Consider the following 26,210-nt stretch of genomic DNA (forward strand, 5'->3'; position numbering starts at 1 on the left):
TTATCTTCCCTTTCCTTTTCTTTTAAAAGTATTAATTGGTTCACTTCCCTTCTTTCTTCCCCTTCCCTTCCCTTCAGGTGGCAGGACTGGCAGGTCTTAGAGCTGCAGCCAAGGAGACACTGGGGACCGAGGAGGTGGCTGGCAGAGGTGAGACAGGTACACACAGGGAAACGGGCAGGCAGGTAAACATACAGGGAATCATGGCAGCTGGAGGGAGTCATGAAATGGAAAAGATGAAGGCTAGAAGAAACCCCATGGTGCTGGAATGGAATTGGAAGTACTAGTGTAAGTACATGATTTTTATTATATATTTGTGTAGTTATAGAAAGATACGTGGATGAATATGTAGGTATATGTGTATACACATACACATCTTCTGGCTCTGTCTATAAACATTTGGTGAGATTGGCACTATCACCTTTATTTTGCAGATAAAGAAATTAGAGCATAAAATCAAACTTGGCCAATGTCAAAAAACTGGTAAGTGGAGAGGTCGGGATTTGACCCCACAGCCTGCCTCTTACGTACCTACCACCATATCTACGGGCCATGCTGCTTAAGCATAAACTGTCACCAGGGACTGACGCGAGCACTCATCCTTTCTGGGAAGCAGCCACATCCAGATGTCAATTGACTGAAACCTTACACTCTAAACTTCTAAAATACACATCTGCCTTTTTTCTAGACAATCTTACAAGATGACACCTTGTGATTCCTTGAAGTAATCAACAAACGAGCAACAAATTCCTAAGTGCCACTGTTTTGGGGCACCCCAATCTGAGCCCCACACGTGTCCCATGCACCTGTAGTAGCTGAGAACGTCTCGGTCCTCCTTCTGCCCTTCTTTAGCGTCTTGCGCCAACTCCCTCACACTCTTGCTGCGAATCTCTTTGTTGCTGTCCCTCCAAAACAGCCACACCTCTTCCTCGTCTTCTCCTGCCTCCAGAGCGTTCTCTCCAGTGGAAGAAACACCTTCAAATTCAAAACGAGAAAGAACCAACCTAGAGAACAAGAGGAGGAGGGAAAAGTTACTATTTTTTTAAATACTTTGAGATCTAGCTTTACTTTCAGCATAAAGACACATGGAAAGACACTTTTTGTTTTGTATTTCCCCCAAGGGCAGAGCCGCAGAGAGCCTGACATTTACATCCTCATATACCGTAACCCAGTGGTTCTCGACTGTGGTGCTGCTGCCCCCAGTGGACACTAGGCAATGTCTCTGGACAGGTTTTTGGTTGTCACAGCCGAAATGGAGAGGTGCTACTGGCATCTAAGTGGGTGATGCTGCTGAACATTTTACAGTGCCTAGGACAGCCCCACAACAAAGAATTACCAAGCCCAAAATGTGAAAATACCTAAACTGAAAAACCCTGCATTAGCCCAAGCCCAAAACTGAGTTATACATGTGAATCAACGAAGTATCACTAGCTCAGGACATGATTTAGTATATATTTTTTTAAATGTTGTCCATATTACTGGCACTGTACTTCTCAGGAAAACTGCTCCTTTGCCAAAAATGAATTACTACTGTTAACAAAAATTCTGCAGACCAATAAACACGTTCTGAACAGTAATAATTTAAAACTCCTCCCAACACTGACTTAATCTTAACACTAAATATTAATTATGTCATTTGAAATTTTAAATTGATGGTCACACTTACAAAGAGTTTTAAACTCTTAAAATGTAGCTGTGTAAAATGCTCCCCAGTGAGTTTACATGACTTTTAAACTTGTATGCAAAGTAAGTGACACCACTATGCAGAGGAGGCAACACCAAAATCAAATTCAGTAATTCTCCTAATTAAGACTTTTCCAATAAGAAGATCAAATGCCAGCCACGCTGACTTTAGATCAACTCAAAAAACAATAGAGCTAGGTTTTATTCCTCATGAGCACCAACACTGAATGAACCACACGTTTTCCGTCTAAACCCCGGCTCCCCACTCACTTGGTCTCAATCAGGATGTCAGCGTTGGTGGGATTCAGCACAGCTTTACATATTAGTTCCTGGGTCACTGGAATCGATTTGTTCATGGAGACACAAAGGTCGGAGAGGTAATCTAAGAATCTAAACGGAAACAGAAACAAAACATCTTCTGTAGATAGAGCAGAGGTTAGGCTCCTGGAGCCCAACTCTTCCTTAAGTGCACAGGTCCAACATACCTTTACCAAGACATGTCAGCAGCATTCTAGGTCTCTATGCCAATGTTTATGGCATCACCAGAAACTCACATGCCAGAAAGAAGGAAGAGGAAACAAGAAGGAAAGACAGTAGGGGCTGTGGTCAAGAAGAGGTGATGAGGCAAAGATGAGAAGAAGGAACAAGACCAGAAAGAAGCTCACATAAGGAAGGTGTGGTGGAGACACAGGGGAACCACAGTGGTGAGAGGCAATGCCCCGATGTTTGGCTACCTGTGTTGGAAGCCCGGTTAGGATCTTATTAGTGGAGTTCTGCTATGGAGTGTTAACATGGGGAAATTACTAATTTCACTGTGCTTTAGTTGATGCTTATCTACAGAAAAAGATAATGTGTCACTTCTGAGGGCTGTCCTGAGGATTAAATAAGATAATTAATGGAAGTGCTTCCATTGCTCACTACCTGGCCCTTGAGCAGGCTCCAGAAAATGCAGGTTATTTTCATGGGTGGTAGTAGGTGTTTTTACAGGAACTGTGTCCACACTCCATTGTAATCATTTGTGACACCCACACTGTAAATTAATTCCCGCTTCAACTGAAAACGTGGGTCTTAATTAGAAGGACAAGAGAAGGGGAAAGAAATAGGGAGAGGGTGTATGAAAGAGGAGCAGATCTGTGTGAATGAGATACCATCAATAGAATTCACTAATCTATAATAAAAATGCTCAACCAACAACAGAACTTGCAAGACTCTTACTGATTATACTAAGAAAGGGGAGTGTTTAACTGATAAGCAAGACATGCTAAAAAGTGAATGAGGCCGAGCACGGTGGCTCACACTTGTAATCCCAGCACTTTGGGAGGCCAAGGTGGGCGGATCACGAGGTCAGGAGTTCAAGACCAGCCTGGCCAATATGGTGAAACCCCATCTCTACTAAAAACACAAAAATTAGCCGGGTGTGGTGGCACATGCCTGTAGTCCCAGCTACTGGGGAGCCTGAGGCAGAAGAATTGCTTGAACCCGGTAGGCAGAGGTTGCAGTGAGCAGAGATCTCGCCACTGCACTCCAGCCTGGGTGACAGAGCGAGACTCCATCTCAAAAAAAAAAAGTAAATGTAAAGAGTGAGATCCAGTCATTTGCAACAACATGGATGGAACTGGAGGTCATAATGCTAAGTGAAATAAGCCAACCACAGAAAGACAAAGACAAACATTGCATCTTCTCACTTATTTGTGGGATCTAAACATCAAAACAATTGAACTCATAGAGAGTAGAAGGATGGTTACCAGAGGCTGGGAAGGATAGTAGGAAGGCAGGGGAGAGGTGGGGATGGTTAACAGGTACAAAAAAAATAGAAAGAACGAATAAGACCTACTGTTTGTAGGTAAATGGGGTAATTACAGAACGAATAAGACCTACTGTTTGTAGGTAAATGGGGTAATTACAGTCAATAATTTAATTGCACATTTTAAAATAACTAAAAGAATAGAACTGAATTCTTTGTAACACAAATGTTTAAGGGGATGGATACCCCATTCTTTACAATGTGATTATTACACATTGCATGCCTATATCAAAACATCTCATGTACCCCATAAATATATATACCTACTATGTACCCACAAAAATTAAAAATTAAAATTAAGAACATTTTTTAAAAAGTGAATGAATGGCCAACAATTGTCATTTACTCTGCATCTACTAAGTGCCATGCACATCACATGCATTTATTCTCATTTAATTTTCATAACTACCCATCTAGCAGATGAAGAAATTAAAGTTCAGGAAAAAACCCAAGCTCATCCAGGTGGTACACATTGGAGCTAGGAATGCACCCCCCAGGTCTCATTTTAACACCATGTTCTTGCCACTACTCATCAAAAAGCCTCTCCAGACCTAACTAATCAAAACTTGTCACTAGCAGCACAAGCAAAAAGCACCAGCTAAGTCCCTGCATCTTAAAGGCACAAACACCATCCTGCATTGACCCCACTCCTGCCTCACCTGGGCTCCCTGTTCTTTCGCACCAGGCTGACAAATGTGTCAATCTCTGCCGCGGTAATGTGTTTTTCCAGGAGTTTCCGATTATTGTGGAGCAGGGCAGTGATAGTGTCTTCAGCCAACACATCATAGCCAATCTGCTTCTGCATGAAGCCAAACTGCTTGGCTATATACTCCTTTATAGGGAGAGAAAAGAGATGTCAGCAGGAAGGATAAATGACAATATGGTTAAGCGTAGAATAAAGAAAGCAGTGTTTCCTGACGAGAACTACTGCTCCTAAGAGAAATTACAGTATAAGGGAGGGTCTTTCTACAACTTTCTGTCCTAGGGCAACAGCTGCAAACTCCTTCACATTCTTTATTTTACTAAGCCTGCCACACAAATGTAATTAAGCAAAACAGCCTCTATTTACATGTGGATATTTTATTAAGTGCACAGTATAAATTTTAATCTAGTGATTTATTTTTCAAAAAGGTCCAAAGCTGGTTTTCACCTCTAAACATATTCCTAAATCAAGAGGACTTAACTGTGCCCCCAATGATCTGTGCTGCTAAATAAACAGAGATAAAGCCTACCTGGATATCCGGAACAATGTTACCCTGTTTCATTTCCTTTATTTGTGGTAAAAATACTTTTTTAAAGTCAATGAGTAGCATAAGAAGGTCAGGAATAAATACCTAAGAAAATCCATCATATGCATGGAACTCATGACTACATCTCTGGTTTCTCTCTTTTGGGATCAGATATCACATTCCATAGAAATATTTGTGAACTCAAGGAAATCTCTTACAAATACGTGTTTGTTTCTACTCAAAGATGCTTCCCTGGCCAAGATAGACTGCTTGCTCAAAATTCAAGTGGCCCTTGAAACTTGCTTTAATTTTTTTCCCATTAATTCCTAAATCCCAGAAACTATTTAGGATTAACTTAATGAAAACAGGCCATGTTTTTCAGCCTATATTCTATAAGGAGGCATTGTTTAGGAACTCATCATCTGCCAACTGATAAAGGATCCGAAAACAACTAAGCAAAGATGTCTAATCCAGCAATTCCAAGAGGAACTAGTTTGTTTCCTCATGTACAAGCAAAGTGTCTTGACACACCCCACAGACCCAGATGTATCCTCATCTGAAGATGGGAGAGAGGAACAGAATAAAATCTCTCTGGCTATTGGATTACAGTATCAATGCACTGAAGGTGGATTTAAAGCAATCACAGCTTGTTACACTTCAAAAAAAGCACTATTCAAGATCAACACTATCTTTATGATGACATGACAAAAACCTTTAACTACAAAGAAAAAAGTCTAAAAGTCCAGTATAGTGGCAGTCAAAACCTTAAAAACAAAAGCCTTTTGCACCAAAAGGCAGGGACAGTTCACATAAAGTGTTAAGAGTCAAGGTTATAATAAGCATCATTTTGTATGCCTACGGTACTCCATGTGGCACAAATTTTCTAAACCTCAGCACTACTGACATTATAGGCAGGATAATTCCTTGTTGTGTGGGGCTGTCCTTGGCACTGCTAGGTGTTTGAGAGCATCCCTAGCCTCCCCTCACCAGATGCCAGTAGCACCATGAAGTTATAAAACTCGAAAGGGTCTCCAGATGTTGCCAAATATTCTTTGGGGGCAAAATTACCCCCAATTAAGAACCAATGATGTAGCAATATAGTTCTCAGGTTTCCTTAGAATCTGAAGGTTGTTTGGAGCCCACAAAGAGGTTAGAACATTTATTTCATAGGAGACTATACATTGTGTGTGTATATAAATACACATATACTATGTGTAATATGTAAAATATAACTATGTATAAGATACATCTATAAACAATGACTTCGAATGTCATAAAACATGAACCAGAAACAAAATAAAGATCGTTTCTAGAAAGAGATGCAGGATTTTAAAGGTGGCAGGAAGAAAAGACTCCACTATATCTTTAATATAAACACATGGCATCATTTCACCCCTAAGCCCTAAGGAATACGCCATAAAAAAATTCTATAAATGTAAAACCAACTCCAAAACCAGAAATCTCATAGAAAGGTGTCTGCAGAAGAGAATTCTCCAGTATGTTTCTTAATGATTTGGTAATAATATTCTTCCTGGGCTTATGTTTCCTTCCCAAGAGCAAGCTTAACACTGAACTAGTCTCTATCCATTCTATAAATAGATATGTGACACTAAAAAGTCATGAGGAAAGTACATAAACTTCAGGGAGGAAACTGACGACCACATCCCATCAATGCTTAATCCAAACCTGGTTCTTCCTGTAGTCTTGCTGCGAGTGTCTCAGCACCCTGTAGCAGAGCCGGCAGATGTGTCTGAAAGGAGCGTGCCGCTGGTCCCCGAGCTCTTCCAGCCGAAGCATTGGGCCATCGCCGCAGTCTGTGAATGGGGCTTGTAACAACTTGAAGATCTGTTTGTGAAAATGAAAAGTAAAAATGGCAATCACTTAGGGCTTCAAAGCTAACCCTCTGTTTGGAAGTAATGAAAGCTCAAGGGTGGCTGGATTACGTCAGAAAGTTTCTCTATCCAAACACATCCATAACCTGAACAATGCATTCAGCCCATCAACTGATAGGGGGGACTCGCTGAATTAAGTCTACCTGGACTTCACTGGTCCTCATATACCTAACAGCACAGTGTTTAGAGCAAAGTGTTTAAGAACACAGACAATGGAATCGGCAGATTCTAGGTAGAAACACCAACCTTTATTACTCCCTAGCAGTACAGATTACAGTCAAAGTAAACCCCCATTTCCTTACCAGCAAAATGGAAAGAATAATGCCTATATCACAGAGGTGTAGTAAGGATGAAAATGGATGATAATTTTAAGTCGCACTAGTGCCCAGCACAAGTAATCAATGAAGGCTCCTGCCAGTGAGTCAGTTATTTTTTGCCTCTCAGGAATTACTATTGTACAAATGAGCATAGGCATTAAGCCAGAGGTCTAATTTGAGAATCATCACATGAAACAACAGCTGGACATTTACTCTTGAACTGGAAATTCTTGTTGAAACAAGATGGATTGTTAATAAATTCTGTTTATCATAGATCAACATGAAAAAATTATCTCAAATCCCATGTTCCATGGGGACCAGTGGGACTTGTAACTAATATGTTTCTCTTTTAGCTTTGGTGGCCAGGAATTCCCGTGGCAAGCTTGTGGGCTAATCTCCAGTTGGGTTATAGAACGACATGGTATGCATCTCTGTGCATTTAATCTACTCTGGATTTGTCACTTTACTGCCTCTAATTTGTCTTTATACCAGTTTATTTACATTTACATCCAACGATATCATCTATGTATTTCCTGTCAACCACTACTCATTCTTTACGGAAAGATTTTGTGGTGACTTATAGGGCCCTCTATAAGAGCCTATATAGGCCTTCTGAGTTTATAGAATATGCCAAATCTCCCAAATGTATGAAATAACCTTAAGGTCACATTGCACTTTACATTATTTTTGAGGAAAATAAAGTTGTCAACTGAATGTTTCTTGAGGTTCCTAACAGGTAAACTCTCACATGATTGATATCCAACAAGTACAGTAAAAATCAATTGAACTGAACTATCAAGCCATGGACAGACACTGAAGAACCTTAGATGTATATCACTAAGTGAAATTTGCCCATCTGAAAAGGGTACATACTGTTTGATTCCAACCATATCACATTCTGTAAAGGGAAAACAATGGATGCAGTAAAAACATTCATGGCTGTGAAGGGTTAGCAGGAAGGACAGACAAATAGGAGGAGCACAGATGATTTCAGGGCAGTGAAACTATTCTGTATGATATTTTAATGGTGGCTAAACAGCATCATACATTTATCAAAACCCATAGAAAATAAAATGCCAAGAGTGAACCCTAATGTAAACTATGGACTTCAAGTGATAATGATGTATCAATGTTGATTCACCAAATTGTCACAAATGTCTCACTGTGATGTAGGATGTCGATAGTGGGGGAGACCAAGTGTGTGAGGACAAGAGGAGATATGGGAACTCTCCGGACTTTTTGCACAATCTTGCTGAGAACCTAAAACTGCTCTAGAAAATAGTCTATTGAAAAATCAATTCATCAAGCCTTTGAGGTGGGAATCACCAATATCCCTCAAGGATCCCATTGATTTCTCTTTTTCTTTCTCTTTTGAGACAGGATCTCTCTCTGTCACCCAGGCTGGAGGGCAGCGACGTGATCTTGGCTCACTGCAACCTCCATTTCCTGGGCTCAAGGGGATCCTCCCACCTCGGCTTCCCAAAGTGCTGGGATTACAGGCATGAGCTACCACTCCTGACCATCCCACTGATTTCTCATAAAGCCAAATCCCCAGTATGCCACATCTCACCAACCTGCTTGAGAATATTCTGTTCTCTCATCAGTTTCTGCCGTTCTCTGTTGGGCTTGGAGAAGACAACTTCAAGAACATCTTGACCAGAATTAGTTCCGCCAGTGACGAAGTAAACCAAATCTTCTAGCAGCTTGGTTACAGACCTTAGGAGGAAAGAAGCTATTAGAGACAGATGTGCTCAGTGTTCAGCAGGCTGGAAGCTTTGTCTTGGAAGCCTTCTGGACTAATGAGCCAGTTAAACAGGGGCAGACCCACTCTTTCCAATTTCTTTGAAACTGACAACAGAAGCCAAGTACCAAAGAGAGTGAAAGACACAAAACATATCATTGTCCACAAAAGGATGATCACCTTTATGAAATATCAGACACAAAATTTTATCTCAGAGTAACCTCATTCCCTGACATTTAGTAATGTGGTTCTAAAGACCAACTTAGAGACAGAAAGAGAGAGAGAGGTCTTCATCACTTGATTATCATTATTATTTTGAGATGGAGTCTCACTTTGTCACACAGGCTGAAGTGCAGTGGTATGATCTTGGCTCACTATAACCTCTGCCTCCTGGGTTCAAGCAATTCTTCTGCCTCAGCTTCCTGCGGAGCTGGGATTACAGGCATCCGTCACCATGCCTGGCTAATTTTTGTATTTTTAGTAGAGATGGGGTTTCCCCATGTTAGGCAGGCTGGTCTCGAACTCCTGACCTCAAGTAATCCACACACCTCAGCCTCCCAAAGTACTGGGATTACAGGTGTGAGCCACTGCGCCTGATCTTCATAACTTTAGAGACTCAAAAAATGAATGCAAAAGTACTATTTCTTAAAAGTTACAAATTGAAGCCACCCATAAATGCCAAGGCCTGCCACCCCATGTTCAGCTGTTCAGAGTCACCATTCTTTCACTCCACCCCATGGATGTCAGAAACTCTCAGTGGGGGAGGGCCGATGTGCTGAGCACGCGGGAGTGCTCACCTCCTTTCATTCTGGGTGATGGTGCCTTTCTCTAGCTTCCCAGCAATGGAGCCCAGCACCTTGCTGGCATCATTGGCAAAGTCCAGGTCCCGAACTTCAGCAGGAGAAACTGGAACTATGGCAAATGCTTCCTTATCCTCCTTCACAGGAGAGGTGCCAATCTGAAATTCAAGGTGGTCCTTGTGAGATAATCTCTCGGATGGGAAGGGTAAACTTTAATCAAACACTACATTAACGAGACACTGGCTGATCCCAAGATACTGGAGCTATCTTGCAGTTAAAATGACATAGGAAAAAAATCTGGAAGGACATACTCCAAATGGTTAACAGTTATTATCTCTGGAAATTGGTAGTATGGGGACCAGTGAGGCAGAAAGGGGGCATTAATATCATTTTTAACTTCATTTGTTACAGGGAGCATGCAAAATTCTCATAATTAAAGAAGATGTTTGTAAATACATAGAGAAAAAGAAAATATGGAAAATGGTAATTAATGATTCTAAGTGAGGAACATTATAAGGATAGACACTGCACCATTATTTCAACTTTTCTATAAATCTAAAAATGTTCAGTAAAGAAGTAAAAAATTTCAGTAACCTTCCCCAATGCCATAACAAAAGAAAAGTTATATGACAGCATCCCTCCATTTGTTAAAAGAAAACCCCCATGTCTATGTATTTATGCTCTATGATCCCGGAGACAGGGAGAAGGAGAAGTAGGGAGAGAAAGTAAAGGGGCTGAGAGAACGTTCCTGAAATAAAAGTGCATATTGACATATAGAGAGAAATAAATACTAGAGATTGAGGAAAATCAACTAGATACTTGATGTACCTCAAGACAAAAGCAAACATTCCCCAGCCCAAATTATCCTTCAGACACTCATGAAATGCGGTTGAAATCCAGACAATTGCTCAACCATTATGTCAGAAGTCATGGAATAAAATTAAAAAGTTGTAGTTATTTCAAAAGCCCTGGGTTTGCTCCACTCAGGTCTCTTGGAGAGTATTCTTTTGTCACATTCAAGTTCGGCCATGACCACACTCTCACCAAAGCAACAAAACTCCACAGCTCCATACTCCCTGATCTGTCCTCAAAGCAGCCCTTTCATTAGGAAACATGAGACTAAAAAGAGACAGGCAAGTCCCAGGACTTACTTTCAGCATCACGGGCTTTTCTTCTTCCTTGTCAATAGGAATATTTGTGCTGTGAACCCAGGTATTAGTACATAGGTGTCTGAGTCGAACATAAGAGTTCCTAACAGGGAAAAAAGGAGGGTTTTAGGGAAATAAATGTTGAGGTTTATTCTATAGCCCCTAGTCTAGAATATAATCTATCAAAATAGAAATAGCAAAGTGGTTTCCTACTGCATACACTGGGCAATATACACGAAGGGGCAAATGGTTCAGGCCCAAGCCACATTCTGATGCATTTACAATAGAAAATCATTCATAACGACTCTACAGTTACTGTTATATGTTATACTTCTAAATATAAGATCATACTCCATGAATGAGTGTCTCAGCATAAACAGAGCATGAGACAGAGCAACAGGAAGTACTTACGGGGTATATATTAGTGCTTATAACAAGAAATAATAATACAGCAATGATTGAAATTTTCATAGGGATCAGTGAAACAATAAATGATATCATAAAATTTCTGGAAAAAAATGAGTATTTACTAATCTTGTGGTAGGGAAAGCCTTTTGAATCATATAACAAAATACAAGATTCCTAAATTTTAAAAGTAAAAGATGGATAACTCTCATTACATAGTTTAAATTTTATATAATCTATATAGAAAAAAAAGAACCATCATAAACAAAGTTGAAAAAAATCACCATAGCCTGGGAAAATAAAAGAGTAGCACATTGCATTAAAAGGTTATTACTCTACACACAAAGGGCTGTTACAAATCAATAAGAAAAATGTGAATATTGGAAGTGAAAATGGGACAAGGACACAAACAGGTAATTTAATAATGAAATACAAATGACCAAGAAACATGGAAGTATAGATTCAACCTCCTTAGTATAAAAGTTACACAAGTTAAAACAATATCATTTAATTGCATCATATTCCAAAGATCTTAAAGACTGATAAAACCCAGTATCAACAAGAGCTTAGGGAAGTAAGTCCTATGTATTGTTGGTGAGACTGTAATCAAGTAAAACTCTGAAAAGAAGTCTAGTACCTTGTAGAACCCATAAAATATATCTATCATTTCATCTACCAATCCTATTTCTAGGTATTCTTCTTTCAGTGGTGATAGTACAGGTGCAAATGAGGCAAACAGATGTTCAACAAAGCATTATGTATAATAATAAAAACTGTAAACAATCTGATATCTCAATAATGGACTAGTTAATAGAATACAATTCTATTATATTCTACTGTTACAATGTAATATTAACATATTACATATTAATACCTATATTAATATATTGTATTAATACAGTATAACAGAACAGTCCAATAATGAACCAGTTAATACAATATTAACTAGTTGATAGTATAGTTATTTAAAGATGTTTACAATTGACTACAACAGTTTCTTTTTTTTTTTTTTTTCGTTTGGAGACAGGGTCTCACTCTGTCACCCAGGCTGGAGTACAGTGGCACAATCTGGGCTCACTGCAACCTCTGCCTCCCAGGCTTAGGATACTCCCACCTCAGCCTTCCAAGTAGCTGGGACTACAGGTGTGTGCCACCATGCCTGGTTAATTTTTTGCATTTTTTGTAGAGTCGGGGTTTTGTCATGTTGTCCAGCTGGTCTCAAACACCTGGACTCAATCAAGTGATCTGCCTGCTTCAGCCTCCCAAAGTGCTGGGATTACAGGTGTGAGGCACTGCTCCAGGCCTGATTGCACCGATTATTTAAGACAATGACAATTGATATTCATTTGCTTGGAGATATGTATAAAACATAGTATTCAGTTAAAAATGTTTAAAATAGCTTATGATCCCATCTATAATAAATGATACAGTCATCTCTGTGTGACCAGAGACTTGTCTAAAACTACATAAACAAAAATGTTACCAGTAGCTACCTCTGAATGGATGAAACACAACTAATACTTCACGAGGGGCCCTACGTGTAATCCATAAATGACAATGACATTTCCATTAACCAACATGGTATTGAAGAATCAGAATTGCCCAAACAACCCTATGTGTCTTAAACATTTAAGATTTTGGGTTCTGCTATGGGACTCACTGACTTATGATATGTTGCTTAAACTCTCTGAGCCTCAGTTTCTTCATCTACAAGAAAGGGTGATAGCAATACCTATCTCTCACTGGGTTTTTTGAGAAAGATGAAATTATATAACACAAGTAGAGTACTTAGCTTTGTGCCTAGCATGCAGTCAGCGCTCAATAAGTGTCAGCCATTATTATTAATATTGTTGATTCTGTTGTTAAGAGTAAGCTTTTTTCCCTATTTATAGTCCAGTTATTTCCCCTAAAAAATGCATTCTTAAGCAACAAAACTAAAGTTAAATTTAAAAAAATAACAATTTCTGGTTTAATGTCTCAATACTTGTTAATAAAATTTACTACGCAAACAGTGAACTTCAGGTATTTTATCTTCTAGAATTTCTTTTCAATGGTTTATTCTATTTCCATTCAATTTCCTAGTTTCCTCTACTCCCTTCCTTTTTCCTCAAAGCAAGAGCTCTCCCAAGGTTTGGGGAAGGAGGAAGGGAGTAGAGGGAACTAGGAAAATTGAGCTACTTGGGCTTATGGTTTGGCTTGTTTACCTAAATATAGCACTTCTCATTCAACTACTGAGAATTTATCAGTGATGAGCCATTAAAAAAATCAGTTGCCATACTGGGCAGTCAGTCCAAACCTTTCACCAAATCCTTTATAAAAATCTAAAAGAAAAGGCAGTAACGATTTGGATTCTAAGAAACCTGGTCAGGCCATCTACACCAGGCCTGATTCTTTGGGGATAAGCAATTTTAAAATCATACCTTGGGACAAGGCTGTCACCTCCACGGAGAGTAGTGGGGTCTAGCTCAAAAATGGAGGAGATGTCATTGCCTTCAGGCACAGAGACCAGGGAGTACACCATCTTTTCTTGGGCATTCCGCAACCTACTTCGAGAGGCGTCCTGATCAGGGTCTACCTGAGGAGGTAAAGTCATCAAATCAAGAATTGTGCATGCCAAACCCTTCACTCTTTACAATTATTCCACAATCCACAGGAACAGAGAAGAAAGGATCGCGAATGTCAGCAGTTGGCAGGAAAAGGACCACAGTTACAGAGCAGTTCTAAAAGATGACAACTGGCCATGCAGCCAAGGATATTTACACTCTACCTTTTTGTGTTGCAATAAAAATGTTCTGGCTGGGCACGGTGGCTCACAGCTGTAATCTCAGCACTTGGGGAGGCCAAGGCAGGTGGATCACGAGGTCAGGAGTTCAAGGCCAGACTGGCCAAGATAATGAAACCCCATCTCTACTAAAGATACAACAAATTAGCCCAGGCTGGCTGCAGTGGCTCAAGCCTGTAATCCCAGCACTTTGGGAGGCCAAGCCAGGCAGATCACCTCAGTTTGGGAGTTCAAGACCAGCCTGACCAACATAAACCCCATCTATACTAAAAACACAAAAATTAGCTGGGCGTGGTGGCAGACGCCTGTAATCCCAGCTACTTGGGAAGCTGAAACAGAAGAACCACTTGAACCTAGGTGGCAGAGGTTGCAGTGAGCTGAGATTGCGCCACCACATTTCAGCCTGGACGACAGAGTGAGACTCTGTCTCAAAAAAAAAAAAAAAAAAAAAATCTTTCAACAACGTGGAGTTACACTAAGAGATGACCATGGAAGGAGTGCTCTAGATGATTAAAAAAAAAAAAAAAAAAAAAAACTCTAGGTACATCCATCCACAGGAGCTCGGGGAGAGGGGATTTTGAGGAAACTCATCCTGCAGATTTGGTTGTGGGTAGCTGTATTCATCTACAGTGATAATTGTCTACTCACAATATGATACAGCAACTTCCCAGGAGAAAAACTAAAACAAAATAAACCTGAATCGAAGTGTTCATAAGCAGCAACCCCAATGCAGCCAAAAGAAATATTTGAGAAGTCAGCGTAGCCCTGAAAAAGATGTCCATCATTAATTGAGAGGGCTGCTGATGACAGGTCAGGGAAGACGGGCCTCTCCTGAGACATCAGGGATTTGGCTGAGAGCGAAGAAAATCTCTGATAGCGAAGGCTGAGGAATAATGATGAAAACTTTCCTGAGAAACTAAAAAAGCACATTCTAGGCTCCAAAGCCCATCTGCCTACAGATATTCAAGGAGGGGGCTTAGACAAGGAGCCTGCTCAGAAGAGACTGGCCAGCTCGCGCTCAGCCCGGAAACTCTACATTGCATGATTTTCCATGTCTAACATCCTTGCAGGATGACAGCCTCCACCTGCATCTACTAAGGACGCACATTTTCTTTGTCACTACAGCCTGCTTTTCTTAGGCTGAAGCTCTGCCCCCTTTCCAGACAGAGAGGAAGGAGACTTCACCAGGAAAACAAAAGAATCAAGAAACGGAAATCAAATCAAAGGCAAAGGAGAGAGCCTGGGAGAATCTAACTCCACGGGGCCTGAAATGCAGGAGCACAGGGCAACAGCCTGTTAGTTCAGCTGTGGCCCCCAACCTCTATGTGTGTTTTTTTAAAAAAGTTTCTTTTAATATCCAAAACCTGTATCTCTTCCCTTTCTCACACTTTCTCCTCTAATCACTCGTCCCTTTACTTGCACAAAGCCCAGACCCTTTATTCTATCTACGCTAAAGGAAGAATTACCTGGACAGCGACAGAACACTTCTATAACCTCAGTTTAGGAGTAAGAACTTTGAGCAACATTTGTTCTCTCCGAACCACCTAGCATAGCACTCCACGTGCCACTTTCAAAATAAACTCTGACCTGGCTATGGTTTGAGACACAGGGCTGAGCTACAGGCTGGCAGTTAAGTTTCAGAGACCTGTGGGAGTTGAGAGGAAAATCACAATTGCATTACGTCCACTGTGTCTGGAAAAGTGACTGAGAGGCAGCGTCCTGACATTCTTTCAGTGTGCAGTCGGCGCTTGCCACCTAGTGGAAAGAAAGGCACATGTGCAGAAGCCTGGCAGAGGAGCAGGAGCCTCTGGTGGTCCTTTTTCTCCCTCTGGCACCAAGCAAGTGTCTTCAGGGTCCTGAATTTAGAAGGACGAGCACAACAAAACCAAGTGAGGTCCAAGGCAAAAACCACAGGCACTGAAGCTGTTCTTAGGGAAACCAATCAACTCAAAAAATTTCGAGGTTTTCCACCCAAGTTTTCAAACCAAGAAGAGTATGAGGGGGGTGGGGTCCTCCCAGTACTAACACCTTGCCACCAAGGCAGATCTGTGCTGTTGGCCATGTGGGTGTCAGGTAAGATCCCCTCTCCATGCACCCCTCCTCTGCAAGCAGCCCACCCCCAATCAACATCGAAGTAGCCAGAGTGATGCAGTCTAGATCTGCACCCAAGGCTGCTGGCACATCTGCCTCTCTGACATCAAGAAGCACGAAAACATCAAAAGACCACTGAACTCTGAGGGAGCCTGAGATGCGGGATGAGTCAGGACCACTCTCAATGGCTGCTTCCTCCTCTGTACCAGGAAGATCCTAAAACCCACCCTAACTCCTTTTATACACTGCTGTGCAGCCCAGACAACCTGGTAGACGCAAAGGCACTAAAAATGCTAATGATCTTGGAGAACTTGAAAAATGCCACTTGTATAGATGAAGGAATTGAGGCTCAGAGAGGGCAAGTAACTTGTCCAAGGTCACACAGCAGCTCGTAAATGGTATGTCTGGTATTTAAACTGCACTCTTCCTCCTGCACCGTAAATGCCAGTCTTCCCTCCTGTACCAGGAGGCCAGGAGAGCAGCCCTCTACCCGCCAGAACACAAAGTTCACTCGGACATCAGCGCTCACTGAAAGGATCTGCAGCTTGCCTAATCTCAGAGGTAAGATTTCCTCCATGTCACCACAGACGGCAGCATGGAGACCACCAAATATTGGCCACACAGAGGCAGCTCCTTCTCTTGAAATAAAGAAGGTGCAAGGACAAGAACCATCCTATGAAACATGATGTCCCTCCCAGTCCAAGTGTTCAAACAATAACAACATGAACATGATGCGGAGAAGTTTTACCACAGAGTTCCTCATGCACTGACAGAGAGTTAAACTGGGTCAGCGTTTTCCAAGCCATATGAACTGCGGAAGCAAAGCTTTCAAAATGGACTCTAGAAATAGGGGTGACAAGGATGAAAAGAAGGAAGGTGAGCCTCGGGACCCCAGTAAGGAGTACAAAAGGGAGGAGAGGCTCCCCAGCAAATCCACAAACCCACAGCAGGAAGGCCTCAGTTAGCGTGTCTTTCAAAGCCAACATTTCACCAAGACATAACTAGAAGGATAATCATAACAGCAGAATTCACAACACTTTCCAAGGACAATTACAATTTGAATTCCCTTCACCCAATTCCCTTCATTAAAGTGCCTTAAGAAAATCCCTCCATTTCTTTTTCAAAATCTTGCCAAAAAAAGAAAGAAACACCCTCAATACCGCCTTCCATGCCCACTACTGAGATCATCAGGTAGACACACATGTCAAACACAGGAGCAACTGTTTTAATCCTAGACCAGAATCAAGCACTCCACAAGAAAACTGTCTTACTTATACCAACCCTTTCAATGTAACACAACCACTGCCTTCTTCAACCCATAAATGTGGACACCTGAAGTCCAAAGTGTCTACGTATCAGCATTACTTGGCGATATGGTCTCCAGAGAAAGATCCATTTTGCACTTAAAATTCTAAACCATGCTATACACTAAAGCCTATTTCTGACCTTGCAGAAATCAAGGACGGATTAGCTGAGTATCTAATCACACGCCAGGTGCACTACGCCTCATGTGTTACTGCCATAGCCTCAGTAACACTATCCACCTCACATACTTATTCCCTGAAAAAGCTGTGTGAGTCATGGATTGAGGTCAACAGCAATATGGCAATTGGTTTGAAAAGGCCATCTTCTATATGGGGCGTCACTGTCTTCAACCCTAGGAGTCTTCCAAGTGATCCCATGAACTTCTCCAACTTAGAAATGGAGACCCCGTTACTACACCTGGAAATACCATCATGAACAACAGCCCCTGGACCAATCGAGACACAAAGGACTATGGTCCCTCTCAAGGGAAGCACAGAACATGATCATGTTTTAAGGGAGCCTAAGGTTTTTCCTTCCCCAGCACTCAGTGACCACAGTGACAGTTTCTTAAGTGGAGCTCCAGATCATTTGGCCACACCCTACCAGACGAAGACAAGAAGGCTCTTGTCCATACTTACTGAGGGCTGAAACTCCAGGCATTCTTCCTCAAAGTCAGGGTCTACCTGATGAAAAAGAATCATTAGGAAATTAAAACATCCATTGCTTTCTTAAGGACTGGGCCCCACTTGCAGGAGACTTCAAGGCCTGCAAACATCCTTGAACAGCTAAGAACTTGTCTATTCCCTCTGTTCACAAAACCAGCATGCCACAACAATGACACAGGTCACATGGGTACAGCACACATGGAACATCCACCAGTCACCAAGAGACGGCTCTCAAGTATAGACAGAGGAAGACAATGAATTCACTGGCAAAGCAATAGTTAAAAGCCTGACATGAATAAAAGATCAATACACAATCACTGATAATCCTGCTTATTTTTAGCTAAAAATAAAAAATGTAGGCCTCCAGCAAGAGCTACATTAGCCTCAAAACAGATAATGCCACCACCATTAGTCTTCAGGAAACCACATAAATCATCTCTCACAGCTGATTAGCTGGGTCTGTAATTCCCTATGGCTTTATCTGAAATTTGAACTTGGAGTTCTTGATCTTCAGTTTTTAAATATATCAAAATCATCACTTCATATATTAGGCACCATGGAGGGCTGAGCACACTTAAGAGCCAGCCTTCCTCAGGTCAGGCACAGGAGCAGTGCTGACACCCACCATCACCTTGGGAATCTCTCAGCAGTCTCATGGGTGGTCCCAGACAACAGTGGGGGTCTTTTGATGCACGACTAGAATCTGATAGAAATATGCATCATACATCTCCCAGCAGATCGGAGTAAAACTCAACATGTCACACAGTAGGATGGCTCCTTCATTTGATACAAAAATTAAAAGGTAAATTCCTCCTGTCCTTCAGCATTGAGTCTTTCGTCTCCTCAAAAACTCTTCACAGACATTTTTTTTGAGACAGAGTCTCGTTCTGTCACCCAAGCTGGAGTGCAGTGGTGCAATCTCAGGTCACTGCAACCTCTGCCTCCCGTGTTCAAGTGATTCTCCTGCTTCAGCCTCCCAAGTAGCTGGGACTACAGGCGTGCACCATCACACCTGGCTAATTTATGTAGAGACAGAGTTTCACCATTTTGGCCAAGGTGATATTGAACTCCTCAGCCTCCCAAAGTGCTGGGATTATAGGTGTGAGCCACTGTGCCTGGCCCCTTCACAGACATTTAAGGTAAAGTTAATTTCTGTGATTTTTGACATTCCTACAAGTAAAAGATAAGCCACTGTCTATTCCACTAATGCTCTGAGTAGTCAAATTTCTTTATAAGATTATCTAATTCCTTATATGTCTTAGTGCTTCTGGTTCCACATACCATGTTTCCGCTGCAGCCTCAGTCGCTCATGCTAGGTGTGGGGCTGGTAGACAAGACGTGGGGAGGGTAGTATATAAAAGCGAAATGGAAAATAATACTGAAAACCTAGATTGGCATTATCTTCTAACTTACTTTCTCCCCACATCTTGATCAGCATCCCTGTCACCTACTAAAATGTGGTAATCATTTTTGACTCTTCTAGGGAAATGAATCAGAAGGAAACAGAAAAACAGGAGGAAAAGCAAGGTGACTGAGTGTATTTCCCTAAGCCTTTTACTACACGATGGCTACAAGGGAATGAGAAAAGGTGGTGAGGAGCATCAGCCTTGAAAGAGAAAACCACAGGAGCTGCTACTTACCTCTGCTGCCAAGTAATGTCCCGTGGCCAGGTGCTTGAAACGGAAAAGGCTGTTCCAATACCCTGCTCCGCCCCGACATGGATCATGCTGGACCACCTGCAAGAATGATCAACAGGAGTCAATGAAATATCAGCCTACACTAGGAAGACATTAAATCAGAGGTACCGCAAGTCATAGTTCAGGAGTGATATTTATAAGCTAGAAAAAAAGTCAGCGTCTTCAACAAACCCATTGCCAGTGTCACACGTAACATCCAAACTCAAAAGTAAGCAATGTCTCTCCAAAGAAGGCATTGAGTCTCCTAGTTAACATACAATGGTTGGAATAAAAACTTCAGTGGTTTTCAGGTTATTTGCCTTAGCCATAATGAAGTAGCAGATTCTGAAATTTATCTACAAAAAGCACAGCCAATAAAAAGGACTTTCGTGAAGAACTGTCAAAGCAATCTACACATGTACTCATGTGCTAGAACACACATGCAGGCCTGTGCTCTGAAATGTGAAACTCAGAGCCTGGGCCAATGTATCAGAAAAATAAATGTCACATCAGCTTCTGGCCATGATAGAATTAACTAGCAGTGGTAGTTGATGCCATAAAAAATCAGACGCTGCAGAGAATAGATGAAATTGCCATGGATGACTAGAAAACTGGATAAAATATCCCAAACAACTGTGTTCACATGTTGGACAACTGGTGGTACACAATGGTGATCTCTGAGAATAGGGAAACAAACAAGGCCAGCTTGGCTATTGCTTGGATTTTCTACCAGGGGGTCCTCTCTGGATGGCAGCATGGGGAGGAAGAATCCAAGCTGAGGGCACTAAGCTCATGGAGTTAAGGAGACAGATCAAAGTTTAGGGAGACTGTGGCAGCTAGAATTTGTGGGGATGGAGTACTAATGCATACAGAACTACACACAGAAAAAGCTCTGGAAGACAGGAGGCTCCCTTGAGTTTTTGGCTGAACATCAGACTGCATATGCATAAGGCAAGATCCTATGAAGCCAAATGAAGAAAAACAAGGAGTCTGAAAGCTGAACTTTCCCAGAGCTCACACAGGGCTGAGAGGAGTCCTGATTCTGAAAAGCCAAAGCAGAGGGATCGTGTGGAACACCCTGCGCGTTAGTAGACACATCAAAGGGGTCCCATCTTGGAAGGGGAGTTAACCTAGCCCCAAAATTAACTCTACACAACACCTGGCTGAATAAAGCTTGAAAATAAGCCTTCAAAGGAGCAAAGGGTCACTTTAGTGTATAACAAAAGAAAATTCAGTACTCTTTAAAGGAACAACAGACTCCACATACTCAACAAACTTGTATTACAATGTTCAGTAAATAAACGACTAGACAAAGAATCAGAAAAACGTGACCCATGAACGCAGGACCTGTCAGACAGTATCAAATGACCCATCACATGTCTGTGTGGGTTGGTCAGGGCAGGAGAAATATTTGACTCATAAACATAATGACTCAAAGTTTTCCCATTTTGACACATACCCATAGATTCAAGCAACTCAATGAACTCCAGCAAGGTAAACACGCAGACACAGACAGACACACACACACACGCCCACACACACACACACACACACACACACACACACTAAGGCATATCATAATCAGATTAATGTAAACCAGAAATAAAAAAGAAAAATCTTTACAGCAGCTAAGGTGGGGGGAGGATGCATGGCAGAGACACTATATACAAGGAACATTTTTTTTAACCCATCAAATAATCACAAACAATGCAAGCCAAAAGACAATGGATCAAAATCTTTAAAGAAAGTAAAAAACTATCTACCTAGAATTCTATATCCAACAAAAAGTCCTTCAAAATGAAGACCACATGGAGAACTGGGACCCTGACACACTGCTGGTGAGAATATAAAATGGTGCAGCCACTCACCGTGGAAGGCATTCTGGCAGTTCCTCAAAAGGTCAAAAATAGAATTACTACATGACCCAGAGGTCCGCTCCCAAGAGCCTTGAGAACATACATCCACATAAAAAGTTGTATATGAATGTTCATAGCAGCAGATGACTTATTCACAGGAGCCAAAATGTGAAAACAATCCAAATGCTATTAAATGATAAATGGGTAAATAAAATATGGTACATCCATACAATGAAATATTACTTGGCAATAAAAAGAAATGAAGTACTGATAAATGTGGCAATATGAATACACTTTGAACATGTTATCTGGTATGGTCTAAATGTGTGTGTCCTCTCATTATTCATAGGTTGAAACCTACCCCCTAAGGTTATAGTATTAGGAGATTGTTTACATTATACTTCACCTTTGGGAGGTGATTAGGTCATGAGGCCAAGCCTTTATGAATAAGAACACTGCCCTTATAAAACAGACCCCAGAAAGTCCCCTCTCTTTCTGCCATGTGAGGACACAGCAGATGAACCAGGAAGAGTGCCCTCACCAGACACTGAATCTGCCAGTGCCTTGATCTTAGATTTCCAGCCTCCAGAACTGTAAGAAATACTTTTCTGATATTTATAAGCAACCCAGTTTATATTTTATAAAAGCAGCCCGATTTGGACTAAGACATCATCCTAGGTGAAAGAAGTCAGATATGAAGGACCACATGTGGTAGGATTCTGTTTATATGAAACATTCAGCCCTGGCAAATCTATAGAGATAGGAAGTAGATTAGCTACCAAGGGCAGGAGAATGGGAGGAAATTGAAGGGGAAATAGGGAGTGACTGCTAATGAGCATAGTATTTATTTGGGGGTGATTAATAAGCTACAGACCTATAATGTAAACCCTGGCTCATTACTACAAATATAAAATACATGGTGTTGTCTTCCCTCTTTTATTTTGAGGGGCACTTGACTTTCCAGAATCCATTTTAAAAAATGAGAGAAAGAAATACTCAACGTCTTCCTATGAAATTCAGGAGAACAAGGTGAAAAATTGTTTATAAAATGGTATCAACTATGCAAAAATATCCTGTTGATAGAAAAACAGCTCAATGGAAGTAGGCACATTAAATTAGTGAAACAACACTTCACTTCTTCCCTTGTTTTCTTGATTTTCTATGTTTCCTTAGTTTGCATTATTACTTTAAACTAACTCTGAAAGATGAGAAAGTCTCCATTTTTTTTTGTACCAGTATCCAAATTACACATGAGAAATGGTTCTGAGAGACTGTTCTGAATGTAAAAAACTCTGTGGTGGGGACCATGGGGGCATCAATCTTCAATGACAAAGTTCAAGACCAAATTCTGGCTCTCAAGCAATTTTGTTTTTTGCAGGTTTTCCTTTTGCAAACAAAAAGTTTTAATTCAGAAACTGAGTTCACCATTTATAAATAGACTAAAACATAGTCAATGCAAATTTAGATTAAGCATATGTACAGTATTTTAACAAAACAACTTTTCTTTTCTGAGACAGGGTCTCGCTCTGTCACCCAGGCTGGAAAGCAGTGGTGCAATCTTGGCTCACTGCAACCTCCGCCTCCCAGGTTCAAGTGATTCTCGTGCCTCAGTCTCCCAAGTAGCGGGGATTAGAGACGTGTGCCATCACCCCTGGCTAATTTTTGTATTTTTAGTAGAGACAGGGTTTTGCCATGTTGACCAGGCTGGTCTCGAATTCCTGACCTTCAGTGAACTGCCCACCTCGGCCTCCCAAAGTGCTGGGATTACAGGCATGAGCCACCGCACCTGGCCAAAACAATTTTTCTAAAAGGTCATAGGCAAATGAGTGATCTGTCTTACCCAGAATATTTAATTAGCTTAAAATGAGAAAATGAACCTTTTTTCAGATGTTAAAGCTAAAACTCTGAAGACATAATTGTTAAAAGAATCTGACAACTGATATTTCATTCTGATGTCTCTCAAGTTTATAATCTAGTAGGATTGACAGGTCCCTGTGTAGACACATACAGTAACTAAACGGCAAATGCGTGTAGAGAGGAGGAAGAGAAGGGAAAATGGATAGAGGGTGGGAATTAAGAAAAACTTTATATAGATTCCTTTTTATTATAACTGCAGAAACATTTCTATACAATGCCCAAGATGAACTTGATTCTTTTTTTTTTTTGAGACGGAGTTTCACTCTTGTTGCCCAGGCTGGGGTGCAATGGTGCAGTCTCTGCTCACTGCAATCTCCGCCTCCTGGATTCAAGTGATTCTCCTGCCTCAGCCTCCCGAGTAGCTGGGGTTACAGGCATGTGCCACCATGCTTGGCTAATTTTGTATTTTTTAGTAGAGACAGGGTTTCTCCATGTTGGTCAGGCTGGTTTCGAACTCCCGACCTCAGGTGATCCACCCACCTTGGCCTCCCAAAGTGCTGGGATTACAGGCATGAGCCACCATGTCCGGCTGAACTTGATTCTTACAAAATCCATGTTAAAAGAGTGGTAAGACAATTTTTTTAAATGGGCAAAATATCTGAACAAACATTTCACCAGAGAAGCTACAAAGATGGCAAATAAGCACATGAGAAAAATGCTCAACATCGTTAACCAAACCCACAATGAAATTTCACTACACACCTACTAAATCAAACAGGGGATGCAAATCCAACCCACACTGAAATTTCACTATGTACCTACTAGAACGACTAACATTGAAAAGACTGACTATACCAAGTGTTGGTAAGGATATGGAAGAACTAGAACTCTCACACGTTACTTGTGGCAATGTAAAATGGTCCAATCACTTTGGAGAACAGTTTAGCAATTTCTTATAAAGTTGAATATATACTATGCCATACCACACCATACCATACCATTCCATACCATACCATACCATGGCTACCATATGATCCAGCCAATCCACTGCTAGGTATTTAATCAAGAGAAATGAAGAAAAGTTACATCCATATAGAAACTTGTGTACAAATATCCCTAGAAGCTTTATTTGGAATAGCCAGAAGTTGGGAACAACTCAAATGTCCATCAGCAGGTGAACAGATTAACAAATTGTGGTGAATCCATATGATGGAGTATTATGCAGTAATATAAAGGAACAAATTAATCTGATACACGCAAGAATATATATGAATCTCAAAATAATTATACTGAGTGAAAAAAAAAAACAGAACATAAAGACTGTATACTGTATGACTCCATTTATACAAAGTTCAAGAACAGGCAATAGAAGTCTCCAGGAGGAAAAAGGAAACACTGCCTGGAAAGAGAGGCTCAAGGGACCTTCTGGGTGCTGCTATCATTCTATTTCTTATTCTAGGTGCTGGTTACATGGCTGAATGTACACGTAAAAATTCATTGAGTTGTATACTCTTGACTTGGGCACTTTACTATACATAGGCTAGACCTCAGTAGCAACATGAAACAATTGAAGCTAGGGAGGAGGAAAAGAGAAGGCAAGCCGAGACAGAAAAATGTATCTATTCAAATTAGAAATTTGAATTAGAATTCTAATTCATGCTGCAATTACACAGAAAGGAAGGCTTGAGGTGAAGAAAGAGCTCCATGTTAGTTGAAGCTCTCATTGCCTCTTTCACCAAGCATTCAGAACATTTCCCTCTTTGTCCTGCAATTCTAGACTCTCCTCACAATAAACTACATGCTGTGGGCAGGATCTTCTTCTAGCTTCTTTAAGTTGCACACTGATTATGTTATTCCCCTCCTCAAACAACTTTCCAAATTTCTCCCCTGCCCATAAATTAAATCCCAACTCCCTATAGCCTGGATATATGGCCCTTCAGGCTCTGGTCTCCAAAAACAGTTTCTGTTTAATTTTCCATGCCTATCCCATGCCCTTCACCAAACAAGTTACTGAGTTTTATCCCACGCTGCTTAATGTTTCCACATTCTGCACCATTCTCTTACATGAAGTAACCTACTCCATTCATCTCTTCCTTCTGAAATATAAATCATCCTGCAGGTACCAGATCAGATGCTATCTCCTTCAGGAAGTCTTCCTTAATCCTTCACCCAACCAGACAATCACGCTCTCTCACTGAAACCTCCAGACCATGTGGAATATGCCTCTTATCACCTTCACCATCCCCTTGTGTGTTCCAGTTATCTGGGTGTATATCTTCTCATTTCTGCCCCATCACCAATGTGGGCATCACCTATGTATCGTGTCAGGTAGACACCCGGTTAAATATTGTTGTGATAGATATATGAGCAAGGGAAAGAAAACAATAGAAGGGATTAGATGGCTCAGAGAAAGATATTTCTAATTTCATTTTTGAATTTGTTTCCAAAGTACTTATTCTTTCCCTTTGCACAAATATCCAGCACCATGATATGCCATGATGCACTTACTTCACTAAGCCATCCACAACCCATTTTTGGAACACGGTGGGTATAAGTACCTGTTTGTGACTTATATATATACACACACATGTATTCTGTGTGTGTGTGTGTGTGTGTGTGTGTAGGTGTGTGTATATAGGTGTATAGACATATATAGGTATATGTATGTATGTATATTTGTAGAATATATATAGAGAGAGCCTATATATAGGTTTATATCCTATAAACCCATGAGCCCTTTCTCCACCTTACCCTTACCTCCACCTCCCACAAGGCTTTTGAACTGGTGGCAGATGTGGCCGACTGCCGGCCCGTGGTTCTCAGGAAGACATGCTGCTTCTTCCTGTGTTCGTCACAGGTGAGAAACTTCTCCTGCTCAGCATGAAACAGCCTCACCACGTCACCCTGAAAGTCAACACAAGAAATAATTAAGGAAAAAAGAATTTAAAAAGAGAATTCGACT

At 41.1% G+C, this 26,210-nt stretch overlaps 1 protein-coding gene and 1 long non-coding RNA gene across 5 annotated transcripts in view; one reads left to right on the forward strand and one right to left on the reverse strand.

The window, feature by feature from the left end:
- The window catches only part of ITPR1 (inositol 1,4,5-trisphosphate receptor type 1), a 354,448-nt gene that overhangs the window by 175,733 nt on the left and 152,505 nt on the right, over positions 1-26,210 (reverse strand). For 2 of the 4 annotated variants that reach the window (XM_009238773.4, XM_024244291.3), the window contains exons 10-20: positions 26,006-26,152; positions 19,500-19,595; positions 17,833-17,877; positions 13,437-13,591; positions 10,615-10,714; positions 9,461-9,621; positions 8,497-8,638; positions 6,400-6,558; positions 4,144-4,316; positions 1,951-2,070; positions 804-1,001 (exon numbers count right to left, since the gene is read on the reverse strand). In XM_009238773.4, coding sequence (XP_009237048.3) covers positions 804-1,001; positions 1,951-2,070; positions 4,144-4,316; positions 6,400-6,558; positions 8,497-8,638; positions 9,461-9,621; positions 10,615-10,714; positions 13,437-13,591; positions 17,833-17,877; positions 19,500-19,595; positions 26,006-26,152 — 1,496 coding nt within the window. The remainder of the gene's footprint in view (positions 1-803; positions 1,002-1,950; positions 2,071-4,143; positions 4,317-6,399; positions 6,559-8,496; positions 8,639-9,460; positions 9,622-10,614; positions 10,715-13,436; positions 13,592-17,832; positions 17,878-19,499; positions 19,596-26,005; positions 26,153-26,210) is intronic. The other 2 variants (XM_024244292.3, XM_024244293.3) reach the window with 1 other exon arrangement.
- On the forward strand, positions 2,219-21,666 carry LOC129058541 (uncharacterized). The gene is made up of 2 exons (XR_008523709.2): positions 2,219-2,384; positions 19,343-21,666. It is a non-coding gene; the product is annotated as an uncharacterized LOC129058541 (long non-coding RNA).

The sequence above is a fragment of the Pongo abelii genome, chromosome 2 (assembly GCF_028885655.2).
Source record: "Pongo abelii isolate AG06213 chromosome 2, NHGRI_mPonAbe1-v2.0_pri, whole genome shotgun sequence".
Classification (NCBI taxonomy): Eukaryota; Metazoa; Chordata; class Mammalia; order Primates; family Hominidae; genus Pongo; species Pongo abelii.